Source organism: Rhinoraja longicauda, chromosome 8, assembly GCF_053455715.1.
Source record: "Rhinoraja longicauda isolate Sanriku21f chromosome 8, sRhiLon1.1, whole genome shotgun sequence".
In the NCBI taxonomy this organism is placed as follows: Eukaryota; Metazoa; Chordata; class Chondrichthyes; order Rajiformes; family Arhynchobatidae; genus Rhinoraja; species Rhinoraja longicauda.
Genome location: NC_135960.1, coordinates 2,120,918 through 2,138,673, shown reverse-complemented (window position 1 = coordinate 2,138,673; position 17,756 = coordinate 2,120,918). Strand labels below are relative to the sequence as shown.

Sequence of the window (17,756 nt, the reverse complement as noted above, 5' to 3'; positions counted from 1 at the left end):
CATTCTCAATCAGTACCCCGTTCCTGCCTTCTCCCCATATCCCTTGATTCTGTTAGCCCTAAGAGCTAAATCTAACTCTCTTGAATCTAACTCCCGCATTAACATTGTAAGCATGCAGGTACAGCAGGCAGTGAAGAAAACCAATGGCATGTTGGCCTTCATAACAAGAGGAGTTGAGTATAGGAGCCAAGAGGTCCTTCTGCAGTTGTGCAGGGCCCTAGTGAGACCGCACCTGGAGTACTGTGTGCAGTTTTGGCCTCCAAATTTGAGGAAGGATATTCTTGCTATTGAGGGCGTGCAGCGTAGGTTTACTAGGTTCATTCCCAGGATGGCGGGACTGACATATGTTGAAAGACTGGAGTGACTGGGCTTGTATACCCTGGCATTTATAAGGAGGAGAGGGGATCTTATTGAAACATATAAGATTATTAAAGGATTGGACACGCTAGAGGCAGGAAACATGTTCCCGATGTTGGGGGAGTCCAGAACCAGGGGGCACAGTTTTAGAATAAGGGGTAAAGCTCTGTTATACTGTTATACTGTTATTTAGAACGGAGATGAGGAAAAACTTTTTCACCCAGAGAGTTGTGAATCTGTGGAATTCTCTGCCTCAGAAGGCAGTGGAGGCCAATTCTCTGGATGTTTTCAAGAGAGAGCTAGATAGAGTTCTTAAAGATATGGGGAGAAGGCAGGAACGGGGTACTGATTTTGGATGATCAGCCGTGATCACAGTGAATGGGCCAAATGGCCTCCTCCTGCACCTATTGTCTATAACGCTGTCTCTCCCTCTCGAGCAGGAGATCATCTCGGTGTGTGGTGGGGACCTGAGCTCTGCCCTGCCCTGGTTGGACCTGCACACCCTCAACTTCAGCAACAACTTCATCGCCTCGCTCGACAGCTCACTGGTGAGGCACGGGTCCCCGGTTTTGACGCTAGGCCCAAGTGTGCACACCAACGGGTGGCACGGCGACGCTGCGGTAGAGTTGCTGCCTTACAATGAATGCAGCTCTGGAGTCCAGGGCTCGATCCCGACTACGGGTGCTATATCTCTAAACTAAACGAAACGCCTCTACTTCCTTAGAAGGCTCAGAAAGCTGAGCATGTTTAGTTTCATGAGAGGAATAGATCGGATAGATGCACAGAGTCTCTTGCCCAGAGTAGGGGAATCGTGGACCAGAGAACACAGGTTCAAGGTGAAGGGGAAAAGATTTAATAGGAATCCGAGGGGTAACTTTTCCACACAGAGGGTGGTGGGTGTATGGAACGAGCTGACAGAGGAGGTAGTTGATGCTGGGATAATCCCGTTGTTTAAGAAACAGTTGGACAGGTATATGGATAGGAAGGGTTTGGAGGGTTATGGACCAAGCGCAGGCAAGTGGGACTAGTGTAGCTGGGACATTGTTGGCCAGTGTGGGCGAGTTGGGCCGAAGGGCCTGTTTCCACACTGTATCACTCTATGACTCTTTAGAGATACAACATGGAAACAGGCCCTTCGGCCCACCGAGTCCGCACTGACCAGTAATCCCTGCACTCTAACACTATTCTACACACATTAGGGACAGTATTACATTTATACCAAACCAATTAACCTACAAACCTGTACGTCTTTGGAGAGTGGGAGGAAACTGAAGATCTAGGAGAAAGCTCACGGGGTACAAACTCTGTAGAGACAGCATCCGTAGTCGGGATGGAACCCGGGTCTCCGGTGCTGCATTCGCTGTGAGGCAGCAACTCTACCGCTGTGCCACCGTGACCGCCCACGTCCCCAACAACCCTCACCACCGTCTACAGATGCGCCATAGAAAGTATTTTATCGGGATGCTTCACAGCACGGTTTGTGATCAGCTCCATCCACGTCTGCAAGAAATTGCAGAGAGCTGTGAACGCAGTCCAGACCATCGCACAAACCAACCTCCCTTCTATTGAAGGTAGACACATCAGTCTGAAGAAGGGTCTCGACCCAAAACGTCATCCATTCCTTCTCTCCCGAGATGCTGCATGACCCGCTGAGTTACTCCAGCATTTTGTGTCTACCTTCGATTTAAGCCAGCATCTGCTTCCTTTTTTTTCCTACTCCCTACTAGATAGAGCTCTTAAGGAAAGCGGAGTCAGGGGGTATGGGGAGAAGGGAGGAACAGGGTACTGATTGAGAATGATCAGGCATGATCACATTGAATGGTGGTGCTGGCTCGAAGGGCCGAATGGCCTCCTCCTGCACCAATTGTCTATTGTCCCTTCTATTGATAGACTTGATTGATTGCAATCATGTGTTGTCTTTCCGCTGACTGGTTAAACTGACTGACTCAATAAACGAAACTAAACTAAACTAGACACAAAAGTATTGTAGTTAGACACAAAATGCTGGTGTAACTCAGCGGGTCAGGCAGCATCTCGGGAGAGACGAAATGGGTGACATTTCGGGTCGAGACCCTTCAGACTAAAAGATTTGGAGTAATTCAACTCGTCAGGCAGCATCTCTGGAGAAAAGGGATGAGTGACATTTTGGGTCGGGGCCCTGCTTCAGACTGAAAGTAGAGGGGAGGGAACTGGAGGTAAGAAAAGGCCAGAACAAAGGAGGGCCGGCAACAGATGACCAAGGGAGGGTGGAGCCCATAATGGCCCATTGTTATAAGAAAATAACTGTAGATGATGGTACAAATCGATTTATTCACAAAATGCTGGAGTAACTCAACAGGTCAGGCAGCATCTCGGGAGAGAAGGAATGGGTGACGTTTCGGGTCTGAAGAAGGGTCTCGACCCGAAATGTCACCCATTCCTTCTCTCCCGAGATGCTGCCTGACCTGCTGAGTTACTCCAGCATTTTGTGAATAAATGGCCCATTGTTAGCTGGGGAAGAGGTGATAACTGCTTTCTATGCTTCCCTTCCACCGACTCCATTTACACCTCCCGCTGCCTCGGCAAGGCCAGCAGCATCATCGAGGACCAGTCTCACCCCGGTCGGTCACTCCCTCTTCTCCCCTCTCCCATCGGGCAAGAGGTACAGAAGTGTGAAAACGCACACCTCCAGATTCAGGGGCAGTTTCTTCCCGGCTGTTATCAGGCAACTGAACCGTCCTCTCACCAACTATGAGCGGTCCTGACCTCCCATCTACCTCACTGGAGACCCTCGGACTATCTTTAATCGGACTTTACTAGACTTTATCTTGCACTAAACGTTATTCCCTTTATCCTGTATCTGTACACTGTGGACGGCTTGAATGTAATCATGAGTCGTCTTTTCGCTGGCTGGATAGCGCGCAACCAAATTAGATGCAATAAAAAATTAGATTATGGACCCAAAATTAATTATATTAGGATTATCAGAACATACTACAAATTTTACAGTAAGTCAGGTACATTTTCTTGATTACAGTCTAATAACTGCGAAAAAACTAATACTTAAATTTTGGAAAAAACCAATAACCCCCACAATTAAAATGTGGACTATGGAAATGACAGAGACCCTGCATTTGGAAAAAATAAGGTTTGCCTTAATCGACAAACCTGAGTTATTTTTAAAAATATGGTCTCCATTTATTGAATTTTTAGAAAAGAAAATGGGTTTGGGGGTTGGATGTACAGCTGTGGTTTTTGTCTCCCGGATCTACTCCCGTTAATTTTTATTGTTATTTTTTTTAACCCTCTTACTCTCTCTTCCCAAGTTTATAGTTTTATATTTTTATTTTTACTTTCTCTCTTCAAAAATTTAAAAATTGAAGCTATGTAAGAACTTTGTAACAAATGTGTTTTTTTTTTATTTCGATTTGTACATATGCTTTTCAAAAATAAAAAATAAATAAAAAGCTTTTGACTGTACTTCGGTACACTAACAAGCTAAACTAAATCATCTACTGCGAGGATAGTGCGATATAGAGAGTTTTGACCGTTGTACTCTGCATGTTGACCTGTTTGCTGTGAATCAAGGACTGTGATTGCCAATGGATATACACCGATCAGCCAAAACATTATGACTTGATGAGCCAAAACATTATGCCCACCTGCCTAATATGCTGTTGGTCCTCCATGTGCAGCCCCATACACAGCAGGGTGCGATGCACTGTGTATTGTGACACATTCCTCCCGTGACCACCATTAACATTTTCTGTGACTTGTGCCACAGTCGACCTTCTGTCGGTTCGGACCAGACGGGATAGCCTTCGTTGCCCTCGCGCATCGATGAGCCTTGGGCGCCCAACACCTTGCCTGTCGCCGGTTTGTGGTTTGTCCCTCCTCGGACCACCGTCGGTCGGTACTCACCACTGCTGACCGGGAGCACCCCACAAGCCTTGCCGTTTCACAGATGCTCTGACCCAGTGGTCTGGCCATAACAATTTGGCCCTTGTCAAAGTCGCTCAGGTCTTTACTCCTGCCCATTTCTCCTGCATCCAACACGTCAACTTCAAGAACTGACTGTTCACTTGCTGCCTAATATATCCCACCCCTTGACAGGAGCCATTGTAACAAGATAATCAATGTTATTTACTTCACCTGTCAGTGGTCATAATGTTTTGGCTGATTAGTGTACCTGAGACTGCGAGGATCTGGAGCAGAGAACAAACTGTTCGAGGAGCCCAGTGTGCCAGGCAGCATCCAGATGCCTGGATTTAAAGCTACTTGCTATAAGGAGATAGACACAAAATGCTGGAGTAACTGAGCGGGCGGGACCGGCAGCATCTCTGGAGAGAATAAAGGGTAAAGGGAATAACAGTTGGTGCAAGATAAAGTCCAGGAAGGTTGATTTAAGCTGGCGCGAGGGTCTCCAATCAGGTGGGTGGGAGGTCCGGACTGCTCCCTAGTTGGTGATAGGAAGCTGTTCCAGACAGCACCTGTAGTCAGGATCGGACCCGGTTCTCTCGTGCTGTATGGCAACACCTCAACCGCATGCGCCACCGTGCCTCCCTTCTGGGGAGATCGCTGGTCGGCATGGAGTCCCGGTGGGCTGAAGGGCCTGTTTCTGCGCTGTATCTCTGAAGTCTGAAGAGGTATTGGTCTTTGATTGATTCTTTTCCCTCGCTGCCGGCAGGGACTACTCAATGTGCTCCGGACGCTGGACCTGAGCCACAACCAAATCCGGGATTGTGCAGGGAATCTCAAGGTGAGAGGCAGCATCTGTGGAAGGTTAATCCCCGGGGATGGCGGGACTGTCATACGAGGAAAGATTGGAAAGGCTGGGCTTGTATTCACTGGAGTTTAGAAGGATGAGAGGGGATCTTGTAGAGACGTATCAAATTATAAAAGGACTGGGCAAGCTAAGATGCAGGAAAAATGTTCCCAATGTTAGAGTCCAGAACCAGGGGCCACACAGTCTAAGAATAAAGGGGAGGCCATTTAAAACTGTTGGGGGAGTCCAGAACCAAGGGTCATGGTTTAAGAACAAGGGGTCGGCCATTTAGGACTGAGATGAGGAAAAACCTTTTCTCCCAGAGAGTTGTGAATCTGTGGAATTCTCTGCCACAGAAAGCAGTGGAGGCCGATTCACTGGATGTTTTCAAGAGAGAGTTAAATTTAGCTCCTAGGGCTAAAGGAATCAAGGGATATGGGGAGAAAGCAGGAACGGGGCACTGATTTTGGATGATTAGCAATGATCATATTGAATGGTGGTGCTGGCTAGAAGGGCCGAATGGCCTACTCCTGCACCTATTTTCTATGTTTCTAACTACATTGTCCCAAGTGTGTAGGATAGTGTTAGTGTACGGGGTCATCGCGTACAGACTCAGTGGGCCGAAAGGCCTGTTTGTTATTTCTCTCCTTCCCCTTCCTTCCTCAGCTGCTGTCTGAACTGGAGTATGTGAATTTGAGCTACAACGTTCTGGAGAAGGTGCCCGTCTTCAACCCCTGCTCGCGGGTTCAGCTCACCACCCTCCTCTTGCGGAACAATGAACTGGACGACATCAGTGGTAAGTCTGCCCTGTGGAGTGGGGGTAGGGTCGCCAACTGGTCCGTATTAGACAGGACATCCCATATTTTTGGCTGAATTGGCTTGCCCCTTACGGGACCGCCCTCGTCCTGGGGGGGGGCGCTGTAGGCCCGGACGCTGTAGGCCCGGACGCTGTAGGCCCGGACACTGTAGCCCGGGAGCCGCTGTAGTCCGGACAGTGTAGTCCGGCTCATCAAGTCATAACTGCAGATGCTGGTACAAATCGAAGGTATTTATTCAAAAAATGCTGGAGTAACTCAGCAGGTCAGGCAGCATCTCGGGAGAGAAGGAATGGGTGACGTTTCGGGTCGAGACCCTTCTTCAGACTGATGTCAGGGGGGGGGACAAAGGAAGGATATAGGTGGAGACAGGAAGATAGAGGGAGATCTGGGAAGGGGAGGGGAAGAGAGGGACAGAGGAACTATCTAAAGTTGGAGAAGTCGATGTTCATACCACTGGGCTGCAAACTGCCCAGGTGAAATATGAGGTGCTGTTCCTCCAATTTTATTGGTTTTGGGTTTAGTTTAATAGTGTTGCAAGATGAATTTTGGTTGTTGGTTTATTATTGTGACTGAGAGAGAATGACAAACTTTGTTTGTGAGCTTTCCACGTAAATAGTGGCGTCTCGGAGTGCAGTCGTGCCCTACGTGAGAAGGCCAGCAGCATCATCAAGGACCAGTCTCACCCCGGTCACTCCCTCTTCTCCCCTCTCCCATCGGGCAAGAGGTACAGAAGTGTGAAAACGCACACCTCCAGATTCAGGGGCAGTTTCTTCCCGGCTGTTATCAGGCGACTGGACTGTCCTCTCACCAAATAGAGAGCGGTCCTGACCTCCCATCCACCTCATTGGAGACCCTCGGACTATCTTTAATCAGACTTTACTGGACTTTATCTTGCACTAAACGTTATTCCCTTTATCCTGTATCTGTATGCTGCGGAAACATAGAAACATAGAAAATAGGTGCAGGAGGAGACGGCCATTTGTCCCTTCGAGCCAGCACCGCCATTCAATGTGATCATGGCTGATCATCCACAATCAGTAACCCGTGCCTGCCTTCTCCCCATATCCCTTGATTCCACTAGCCCCTAGAGCTCTATCTAACTCTCTTTTAAATTTATCCAGTTAATCGGCCTCCACTGCCCTCTGTGGCAGAGAATTCCACAAATTCACAACTCTCTGGGTGAAAACGTTTTTTCTCATCTCAGTTTTAAATGGCCTCCCCTTTATTCTTAGACTGTGGCTCCTGGTTCCGAATGACTTAATTGTAATCATGTATTATCTTTCGCTAACTGGTTAGGAGGGAGAGATAGATCAGCCAAGATTGAATGGCGGAGTGGACTTGATGGGCCGAATGATCTAATCTGCTCCTGTCACTGGTGAACTTATGGATGTGTGAGTTCTACCTTTGTGCCCCTCTGTCGTGGCGGTGTGTGTAACCTGCCGCTGTGCTTCTGTTTCCAGGGCTGGAGCATCTGTCACACCTGAAGTGCCTGGACCTGGCGTTTAACATGATATCTGAGCACGGGAGGCTGCAGCCACTCTCCTACCTACACCGGCTAAAGGAGGTGAGTGCAGGTCCGGGTAGGGATCGCCAACCTCCTCACTCCCAAATACGGGACGAGGTGACGTCACCGCCCCGCGCCCCACATGTCCTCACCCAGCCAGCGGCCACATGCTCCCGCTCCACCGGGCCGGGAGGTGGGTTGCTACGCAACCTCCGTCAGGCAAACGCACTCGGCCCCAGCTCCCCGAACACACTTCGTTGGCCTACACTGTCCCGGCCGACAGCGGCCCCCGGGCCTGATACGGATCAAGGGCGGTCCCCCTACGAGACAAACCAATCTAGCTCAAAATACGGGACAGTTGGCAACCTTAGGGCTGGGGCAGGCCGCGCTGGCAGAGCTGCCAGCCTGCCTGGTGCTGAGCCACGGACAACTCAGACAGAGCTCTGCCTCATCTCATGTCACCCAGAGGGAACTCCACATGTCAATGAAAGGTTTAGTGGACTCCCTACGAGCCTGAGTTGGGGGACACTGAGAGTGCCTCGTCTCTAATAATTCCACCTTCCACTTATTGCTGCCAATCTATGGCAGAATGGGAAGGGAACTGGCAGGGTAATAGCAAGCAACTGAGAGGAATCTTGAAGGTAAGGACATGGCTTGTGCAACCTCAAGAAGAATCTGGACAAGCAGTTAAATCATCACCGCATAAAACAATGTGGGCCGAATGTGGGTAAATGGGTTTGGTATTGATGGTCAGCACAGAGAATGTGGGCAGAAGGGCCTGTGTCTGTGCTCTGCAACTGTATGTCTGGGTAGTTTGTTCTGTGTCTTACTCATGCCAAAGATAGACGTACACCGATCAGCCAAAACATTCTGACAGGCGAAGTGAATAACATTGATGATCTTGTTACAATGGCACCTGTCAAGGGGTGGGATATATTGGGCAGCAAGTGAACAGTCAGTTCTTGAAGTTGACGTGTTGGATGCAGGAGAAATGGGCAGGAGTAAAGACCTGAGCCACTTTGACAAGGGCCAAATTGTTATGGCCAGACGACTGGGTCAGAGCATCTCTGAAACGGCAAGGCTTGTGGGGTGCTCCCAGTCAGCAGTGGTGAGTACCGACCGACAGTGGTCCGAGGAGGGACAAACCACAAACCGGCGACAGACAGGGTGTTGGGCGCCCAAGGCTCATCGATGCGCGAGGGCAACGAAGGCTATCCCGTCTGGTCCGAACCGACAGAAGGTCGACTGTGGCACAAGTCACAGAAACATTTAATGGGAGGAATGTGTCACAATACACAGTGCATCGCACCCTGCTGCGTATGGGGCTACACACGGAGGACCAACAGCATATTAGGCAGGTGGGCATAATGTTTTGGCTCATCAGGTCATAATGTTTTGGCCGAAGAAGGGTCTCGACCCGAAACGTCACCCATTCCTTCTCTCCAGAGATGCTGCCTGACCCGCTGAGTTACTCCAGCATTTTGTGATACTGTCGATAATGTTTTGGCTGATCGGTGTATAAGACTTTGAGTCTTTCCTTCTTCTACGACTTTTTAAACACCACCGCTAGAGTTTAACAAACAACGTCTTTGCTTCCAGCTCTTCCTTGAAGGGAACCCAGTGTATTACCAGAAGAGTCACCGTGCATGCACCATCTATCACCTCTCTCCCAAAGCTGCCTTCATGCATGTAAGTCTGACAGAAACCACGTTGAGTTGGGAGTGGGAACTCTGGTCTCTCTCTAGTGCTGGTGTGTGTTGTGCTAGACAGCTGCCCCAGACCTGACATTGAGATTTGTCCAAGATCTTCTCGAGTGGGCAGCACGGTGGTACAGCGGGTGTCAGGAGTTACGGAGAGTAGGCAGGTGAATGGGGAGAGATAGATCAGCCGTGATTGAATGGCGGAGTAGACTCGATGGGCCGAATGCCCTAATTCTACTCCTATCACTTATGACCTTATGATCTTATGAATTGCTGGCCTTACAGCACTAACAGTGGCAGAGACCTGGGTTCGATCAAGACTGCGGGCGCTGTCTGTACGGAGTTTGTACGTTCTCCCTGTGACTGCGTGGGTTTTCTCCGGGTGCTCCGGTTCCTCCCAAACTCCAAAGATGTGCAGGTTTCTGGGTTAATTGGCATTGATAAACAAGATTGTAAATTGTCCCTAGTATGTTGGATAGTGGCTAGTGTATGGGGTGATCGCTGGGCAACGTGGACTGGGTGGGCCGATGGGCCTGTTTCTCTAATCTAAACTAAAGTCCCCATTATTACCAGAGCATTAATGTACCACCACCTGCACATCTCGGTGTTGAGGGAGGTGGCCGCCTAAGGTCATAAGTGAAAGGAACAGAATTAGGCCATTCGGCCCATCAAGTCTACTCCGCCATTCAATCGTGGCTGATCTATCTCTCCCTCCTAACCCCGTTCTCCTGCACTTCTCCCCATAACCCCTGACACCCGCACTGATCAATCAAGAGCCTGTGGGTCAGTGCATCGAGTGAGCAGTCCTGACCGAGGTGGGACTGGTGGCACGGTTCCCCTGATGGTGTTTTGTGTCTTTTCTGTTACAGCTGGTTTTGGATGGAGAGGCACTGACGATGGCAGATCTAACCGTGAGTATCCTGGCCCAGGGCGGCTTCAATGCCAATTATTTCTTTCATTCACAGGCGCGGCACAGCGGTAAAGTCGCTGCCTTACCGCACTAGGGGCCAGTGTCCGACCCTGACCCCCTGGCACTGTTTGTGCTGAGTTTGTGCGTTCTCCCTGTGACAGCGTGGGTTTTCTCCGGGTGCTCCGGTTACCTCCCACACTACAAGGGCATCCAGGTTGGTAGGTTAATTGGTTGCTGTAAATTGCCCCTAATGTGTAGGGTAGAACTTTTCGTGGCACGGTGGCGCGGCGAATGCAGCGCCGGAGACCCGGGTTCCATCCCTTCGATTTAACCCAGCATCTGCAGTATTTTGTCCTACACATCTGGCCAATAAACCTATTCAATTCAATTCAATTCAAGTTAGAGAAATCAATAATCCTACCGCGGTGTTGAAAGCTGTCCAAGCTGACGTCTTCAGTGTTGTCCTAACCTTTGCCCCTTCAGTACCTCCCCAGGTCCGGCAGGCTGATCGGTCATATGGGGCGCCACTCCCCTCGCAACAGCATGCTCAAGAACGTTCTGGAATCCTCCATAAGCAGCGAGCACAATGATCATCAGCCTTCGACTGACAGAGTCGGTGGTACACTCATGCGGAAGAAGGTAAATGTCTGAAGGGTCTCGCCCGGCAAAAGTCACCCTCTCTCTCTCCAACATTTTGTGTGTGTGTGTGTGTATGTACTCAGGGGGAGAGGCGACGTCTAAGAATAAAGGGGAGGCCATTTAAAACTGAGGTGAGAAGAAACTTTTTCACCCAGAGAGTTGTGAATTTGTGGAATTCTCTGCCACAGAGGGCAGTGGAGGCCGATTCAATGGATGGATTTAAGAGAGTTAGATAGAGCTCTTGGGGCTAGTGGAATCAAGGGATATGGGGAGAAGGCAGGCACGGGTTATTGATTGTGGACAATCAGCCATGATCACAATGAATGGCGGTGCTGGCTCGAAGGGCCAAATGGCCTCCTCCTGCACCTATTTTCTATGTTTTCTATGTTTGGAGAGAATTCAGGTCTGAAGATGGGGCCTCGACCCAAAACGTCACCCATTCCTTCTCTCCAGAGATGCTGCCTGCCCGCTGAGTTACTCCAGCATTTTGTGTCTATCTTCGGTTTAAACCAGCATCTGCAGTTCCTTCCTACGTATGTATATATATATACATATATATATATACAGTATGTCTGTGTGTGTGTATGTTTATGTGTGTATGTGTATAGACCTAATCCTCGGGAGGATGAGGGGAGATCTTATAGAGGCGTACAAAATCATGAGAGGAATAGATCGGGTAGATGCACAGAGTCTCTTGCCCAGAGTAGGGGAATCGAGGACCAGAGGACACAGGAACAGATTTAAGAGGAATCCGAGGGGTAACTTTTCCACACAGGGTGGTGGGTGTATGGAACGAGCTGCCAGAGGAGGTAGTTGAGGCTGGGACTATCCCAACGTTTAATAAACAGTTAGACAGGTACATGGATAGGGCAGGTTTGGAGGGATATGGGCCAAACGCGGGCAGGTGGGACTAGTGCAGATGGGACATGTTGGCCGGTGTGGGCAAGTTTGTCTGAAGGGCCTGTTTCCACGTTGTATCACTCCATGACTCAACATCAGTCTACCAATAATGGGAACAACGTCTGTCTCACCTTCTCCCCCCCCCCCCCCTAACAGTGAAGAATATTTCACCTCCCCCTGCCTCCCTCACCAATAGCAGTAAGAAAACTTCTACTCTCCCATTATCAGTGAGAAAATCCTGTCCCCCTCCCCTCCCCTCCCTGCCAATAACAGTGAGAAGCACTACCCCCCCCCCCCCACCCCACCTTGCCACCTCTCCCATAGTAGAGGGAACTGCTACTTTCCCCCCCCTCCCCCTAACAATATGCCTTACAGCGAATGCAGCGCCGGAGACCCGGGTTCCACCCCGACTACGGGCGCTGTCCGTACTGAGTTGGTACGTTCTCCCCGTGACCTGCGTGGGTTTTCTCCGAGATCTTCGGTTTCCTCCCACACTCCAAAGACGTACAGGTTTGTAGGTTAATTGGCTTGGTGTAAATGTAAAATAATAAACTTTTTTGAAAGATTAAACATAAAAATTTGAACATTAACTTTTTAACTGAAGGTTCCTGATCGATACACCTTGCCACTAAAATGTACTGGTTAGGGGAGTGAGAGACTTGTGTTTAGTCTAGAAGTGTGCATTATCTTTGCAGCTGATTAAAGTATTGCTGTTATCCGGGAAAATGAGCCAATTTGTATATCGGTAGCTATAATCGTCTTGTTTAGTTCTGTGACGTGTATCTGTGCACCGAACCATTGCTGAATCTGTTATTGCCAAAGCATGTGCAGGAGAAGGAAGGCACAAAATGCTGGAGGAACTCAGCAGGTCAGGCAGCATCTCTGGAGAAAATGATGGAGATAGAGGAGACACAAAAAAAAATCAAACTTGCTGGAGGAACTCAGCAGGTCAGGCAGCATGTGTGGAGGGAAAAGGACAGGCAAGGGTTCGGGATGGGACCCTACCTCAGACTCTGCTTTTTCAGTCTGTAAACTGAATCCCAACCTGAAACAAGTGGTGGAGAAACTCGGCAGGTCAGGCAGCATCTGTGAAGGGAATAAACAGATGACATTTTAGGTCGGGTTCATAAGTTCTATACATCCACCACCCTGTGATAAAGTTACCTCTCAGATTCCTGTTAAATCTTTTCCCCTTCACCTCAAACCTATGTCCTCTGGTCCTCGATTCACCTACTCTGTGCATCCACCCGATCTATTCCTCATGATATATACCTCTATAAGATCACCTCTCATCCTCCTGCGCTCCAAGGAGTAGAGTCCCAGCCTACTCAACCTCTCCCTGTAGCTCACACCCTCTAGTCCTGGCAACATTCTTTAATCAGAGGGCGGTGAATCTGTGGAATTCTTTGCCACAGACGGCTGTGGAGGCCACAAGTCAGTGGACATTTTTAAGGCAGAGATAGATAGATTCTTGATCAGTGCGGGTGTCAGAGGTTATGGGGAGAAGGCAGGAGAGTGGGGTTAGGAGGGAGAGATAGACCAGCCACGATTGAATGGTGTAGACTTGATGGGATGAATGGCCTAATTCTACTATCCCTATGACCTTAGAACATCCTTGTGTATGTGCGCTCAGTACCCTTTCCAGCTTGACAACATCTTTCCCGCAACATGGCGCCCAAAACTGAATGCCTCGTGCCTCACCAACGCCTCAGAAGGCAGTGGAGGCCAATTCTCTGAATGCATTCAAGAGAGAGCTAGATAGAGCTCTTAAGGATAGCGGAGTCAGGGGGTATGGGGAGAAGGCAGGAACGGGGTACTGATTGGCTATATTTCAAGACTGAGGGGGGATCTTATAGAAACATATAAAATTCTTAAGGGGTTGGAGAGGTTAGATGCGGGAAGATTATTCCCGATGTTGGGGAAGTCCAGAACCAGGGGTCACAGCTTAAGGATAAGGGGGAAGTCTTTTAGGACCGAGATGAGAAAACATTTCTTCACACAGAGAGTGGTGAATCTGTGGAATTCTCTGCAACAGAAGGTAGTCGAGGCCAGTTCATTGGCTATATTTAAGAGGGAGTTAGATGTGGCCCTTGTGGCTAAAGGGATCAGGGGGTATGGAGAGAAGGCAGGTACAGGATACTGATTGGGAATGATCAGCCATGATCATATTGAATGTCGGTCGGTGCTGGCTCGAAGGGCCGAATGGCCTCCTCCTGCACCTATTGTCTATTGTCTTGTACAACTGCAACATGACCTCCCAACCTCTTTACCCAAGTGTAACCTTTTATTTATTGTTCCCCGCCGTGGGTCAGAGCAAAGTAAAGGTGCGAGCGGCCAGTATCTCGGAGCGGAGTGACAGTGACCCGGATGTTCGGAACAAGGTGGCCCCTTCCCGTGAGTAGTTGTTGCTTCCTCTACTCCCTGGGGTTTAGACGGATGAGAGGGGATCTTATTGAAACGTATAAGATTATTAAGGGGTTGGACACGTTAGAGGCAGGAAACATGTTCCCAATGTTGGGGGAGTCCAGAACAAGGGGCCACAGTTTAAGAATAAGGGGTAGGCCATTTAGAACTGAGATGAGGAAAAACATTTTCACTCAGAGAGTTGTGAATCTGTGGAATTCTCTGCCTCAGAAGGCAGTGGAGGCCAATTCTCTAGATGCATTCAAGAGAGAGTTGGATAGAGCTCTTAAGGATAGCGGAGTCAGGGGGTATGGGGAGAAGGTAGGAACGGGGTACTGATTGTGGATGATCAGCCATGATCACATTGAATGGCGGTGCTGGCCCTGAAATCCCAAGGGGACAGAGGCAACGTGCTTCCTCATCTGCTGTGACCAGAAGCACACTGTGATCATGGCTGATCATCCACAATCAGTAACCCGTGCCTGCCTTTTCCCCATATCCCTTGATTCCACTAGCCCCTAGAGCTCTATCTAACTCTCTTTTAAATCCATCCAGTGAATCGGCCTCCACGGCCCTCTGTGGCAGAGAATTCCACAAATTCGCAACTCTCTGGGTGAAAAAGTTTTTTCTCACCAGTTTTAAATGGCCTCCCCTTTATTCTTAGACTGTGTGGCCCCTGGTTCTGGACTCCCCCAACATTGGGAACATTTTACCTGCATCTAGCTTGTCCAGTCCTTTCATAATTTTATTCGTCTCTATAAGATCCCCCTCTCATCCTTCCAAACTCCAGTGAATACAAGCCCAGTCTTTCCAATCTTTCCTCATATGACAGTCCCGCCATCCCGGGGATTAACCTGGTGAACCCACGCTGCACTGCCTCAATAGCAAGTACGTCCTTCCTCAAATTAGGAGACCAAAACTGCACACAATGCTCCAGATAGTTCAATGAAGATCCCCCCTCCCTCATCCTTCTAAACTCCAGCGAGTACAGCTCAATGCCGTCAAACGCTCATCCCGTTAGCCGAATCATCTGCGGGATTATTTTCATAAACCTTAGCTGGGGCGTCTGGTCCTAGCCTCTCGCACTACTGGAGAAGTATTTTATCTCTTCCCTCGTTCTGATGAAGGCTCTTTGACCTGAAACATTGGCACTCTCTCTCTCTCCCCACTGCTGACTGTTACCAGCATTTTTATTTAGTAATTCCATGTTCCCAATGTTGGGGGGAGTCCAGAACCAGGGGCCACAGTCCAAGAATAAAGGGGGGGGGGGGCTTTAGAACAGAGGTGAGAAGACACTTTTTCACCCTGAGAGTTGTGAATTTGTGGGATTCTGTGCCACAGAGGGCAGTGGAGGCCGATTCACTGGATGGATTTAAAAGAGAGTTAGATCGAGCTCTAGGGGCTAGTGGAATCAAGGGATATGGGGAGAAGGCAGGCACGGGTTACTGATTGTGGATGATCAGCCAAGATCACAATGAATGGCGGTGCTGGCTCGAAGGGCCAAATGGCCTCCTCCTGCACCTATTGTCTATTGTCTCTCTGTTATTTAGTAATTCCAATGTTTGCAATTATTTTTCTCATTGCACACGCATTCTTGAGTGGGCTGGGCATTGTATCGTATAAACCACAAGGTTATCACAGTTGTTTGGGAGATTGGATGGAACAGTGTATTCTTATTTATCAAGAGTTATCTTACTGGACAGAAGATTCAGTGCAGAACTGAAAGTTTTCCCACCCAACCCCCTCCAATAATGATAAGTCTCTTCACTCACGAGGAGAACAAGGGTGTAGAGCATGTTAGTTATGTGTCTGGTTGGGGATTGTGCGGGTGAGATAGGTTCATAAGTCATCAGAGCAGAATTGAGCCATTCGGCCTATCGAGTCTACTCCGCCATTAACTCATGGCTGAAGAAGATAGGCACAAAATGCTCGAGTAACTCAGCGAGTTCAGGCAGCATCCCTGGAGAAAATGGATGGGTGACTTTTCAGGTTGGAACCCCTTTAGGGTTGCCAACTTCCTCACTCCCAAATACGGGGACAAGGTGACGTCACCGCCCCGCGCCCCACGTGACCTCACCCAGCCAGCGGCCACGTGCTCCCGCTCAAACAATGGCGGCCGCTTGGGCCGGGAGGCGGGTTGCTACGCAACCTCCGTTCAGGTGGTCTCCGGGCCTACACTGTCCGGGATTACAGAGGTCCACGGGCCTACAGTGTCCGGGCCAACAGTGTCCGGGCCTACAGTGCCCGGGCCTACAGTGCCCGGGCCTACAGTGCCCGGGCCTACAGTGTCCGGGCCTAGAGTCCCCCTCTCCTACTTTCATTTCGAAGAAGGGTTCTAGGGTTGCCAACTGTCCCATTCGTGTGTGTGTGCGTCTGTGTGTGTAGTTTGCATTTTCTCCCTGTGACTGCGTAGGTTTCCTCCAGGTGCCCCTGGAGTTTCCTCCAGTTTCCTCCCACAATCCCAAAGATGTGCGGGTTTGTAGGTTAATTGGCCCTCTGTAAAGTGTGTAGGGAGTGGATGCTAAATGGGATAACTAGTGTGGAAAGACACAGAGTGCTGGAGTAACTCAGCGGGTCAGGCAGCATCTGTGGAGAACATGGATAGTTGACGTTTCACAGAGTGCTGGAGTAACTCAGCGGGTCAGCCAGCATCTCGAGAGGCGATGTTTCGGGTCATAGAATCATGCTGCAGACTTGCTTCCAAGTGGGCCAAGGAGAGGCAGAAACAAATACAATCATTAAGGGGTTGGACACGCTAGATGTAGGAAACATGTTCCCAATGTTGGGGGAGTTCAGAACCAGAGGCCACAGTTTAAGAATAAGGGGGAGGCTATTTAGAACTGAGGTGAGGAAAAGCTTTTTCACCCAGAGAGTTGTGAATCTGTGGAATTCTCTGCCTCAGAAGGCAGTGGAGGCCAATTCACTGAATGCATTCATAGAAACATAGAAACTAGGTGCAGGAGTTGGCCATTCGGCCCTTCGAGCCTGCACCGCCATTCAATATGATCATGGCTGATCATCCAACTCAGTATCCTGTACCTGCCTTCTCTCCATACCCCCTGATCCCTTTAGCCACAAGGGCCACATCTAACTCCCTCTTAAATATAGCCAATGAACTGGCCTCAACTACCTTCTGTTGCAGAGAATTCCACAGATTCACCACTCTCTTTGTGAAGAAATGTTTTCTCATCTCGGTCTTAAAAGACTTCCCCCTTATCCTTAAGCTGTGACCCCTGGTTCTGGACTTCCCCAACATCGGGAATAATCTTCCCGCATCTAGCCTCTCCAACCCCTTAAAAATTTTATATGTTTCTATAAGATCCCCCCTCAGTCTTCTAAATTCCAGCGAGTACAAGCCTAGTCTATCCAGTCTTTCTTCATATGAAAGTCCTGCCATCCCAGGGATCAATCTGGTGAACCTTCTCTGTACTCCCTCTAAGGCTAGAATGTCTTTCCTCAGATTAGGAGACCAAAACTGTACGCAATACTCCAGGTGTGGTCTCACCAATGCCCTGTACAACTGCAGCAGAACCTCCCTGCTCCTATACTCAAATCCTCTTGCTATGAATGCTAACATACCATTCGCTTTCTTCACTGCCTGCTGCACCTGCATGCTTGCTCTCAATTCAAAAGAGTGTTAGATAGAGCTCTTAGGGATAGCGGAATCAAGGGATATGCGGAGAAGGCAGGAACGGGGAACTGATTGTGGATGATCTGCCATGATCATATTAAATGGTGGTGCGTACAGGCTCGAATGGCTGACTCTACTCTGCACCTATTT

General features: G+C 49.3%; 1 protein-coding gene across 3 annotated transcripts in view; it reads left to right on the top strand.

The window, feature by feature from the left end:
* stk11ip (serine/threonine kinase 11 interacting protein) overlaps nucleotides 1-17,756 on the top strand; it is a 111,236-nt gene that overhangs the window by 27,317 nt on the left and 66,163 nt on the right. For 2 of the 3 annotated variants that reach the window (XM_078403251.1, XM_078403252.1), the window contains exons 6-13: nucleotides 798-905; nucleotides 5,024-5,095; nucleotides 5,768-5,897; nucleotides 7,380-7,483; nucleotides 9,023-9,112; nucleotides 9,993-10,034; nucleotides 10,517-10,672; nucleotides 13,885-13,966. In XM_078403251.1, the coding sequence (XP_078259377.1) occupies nucleotides 798-905; nucleotides 5,024-5,095; nucleotides 5,768-5,897; nucleotides 7,380-7,483; nucleotides 9,023-9,112; nucleotides 9,993-10,034; nucleotides 10,517-10,672; nucleotides 13,885-13,966 (784 nt within the window). The remainder of the gene's footprint in view (nucleotides 1-797; nucleotides 906-5,023; nucleotides 5,096-5,767; nucleotides 5,898-7,379; nucleotides 7,484-9,022; nucleotides 9,113-9,992; nucleotides 10,035-10,516; nucleotides 10,673-13,884; nucleotides 13,967-17,756) is intronic. The other variant, XM_078403253.1, reaches the window with a different exon arrangement.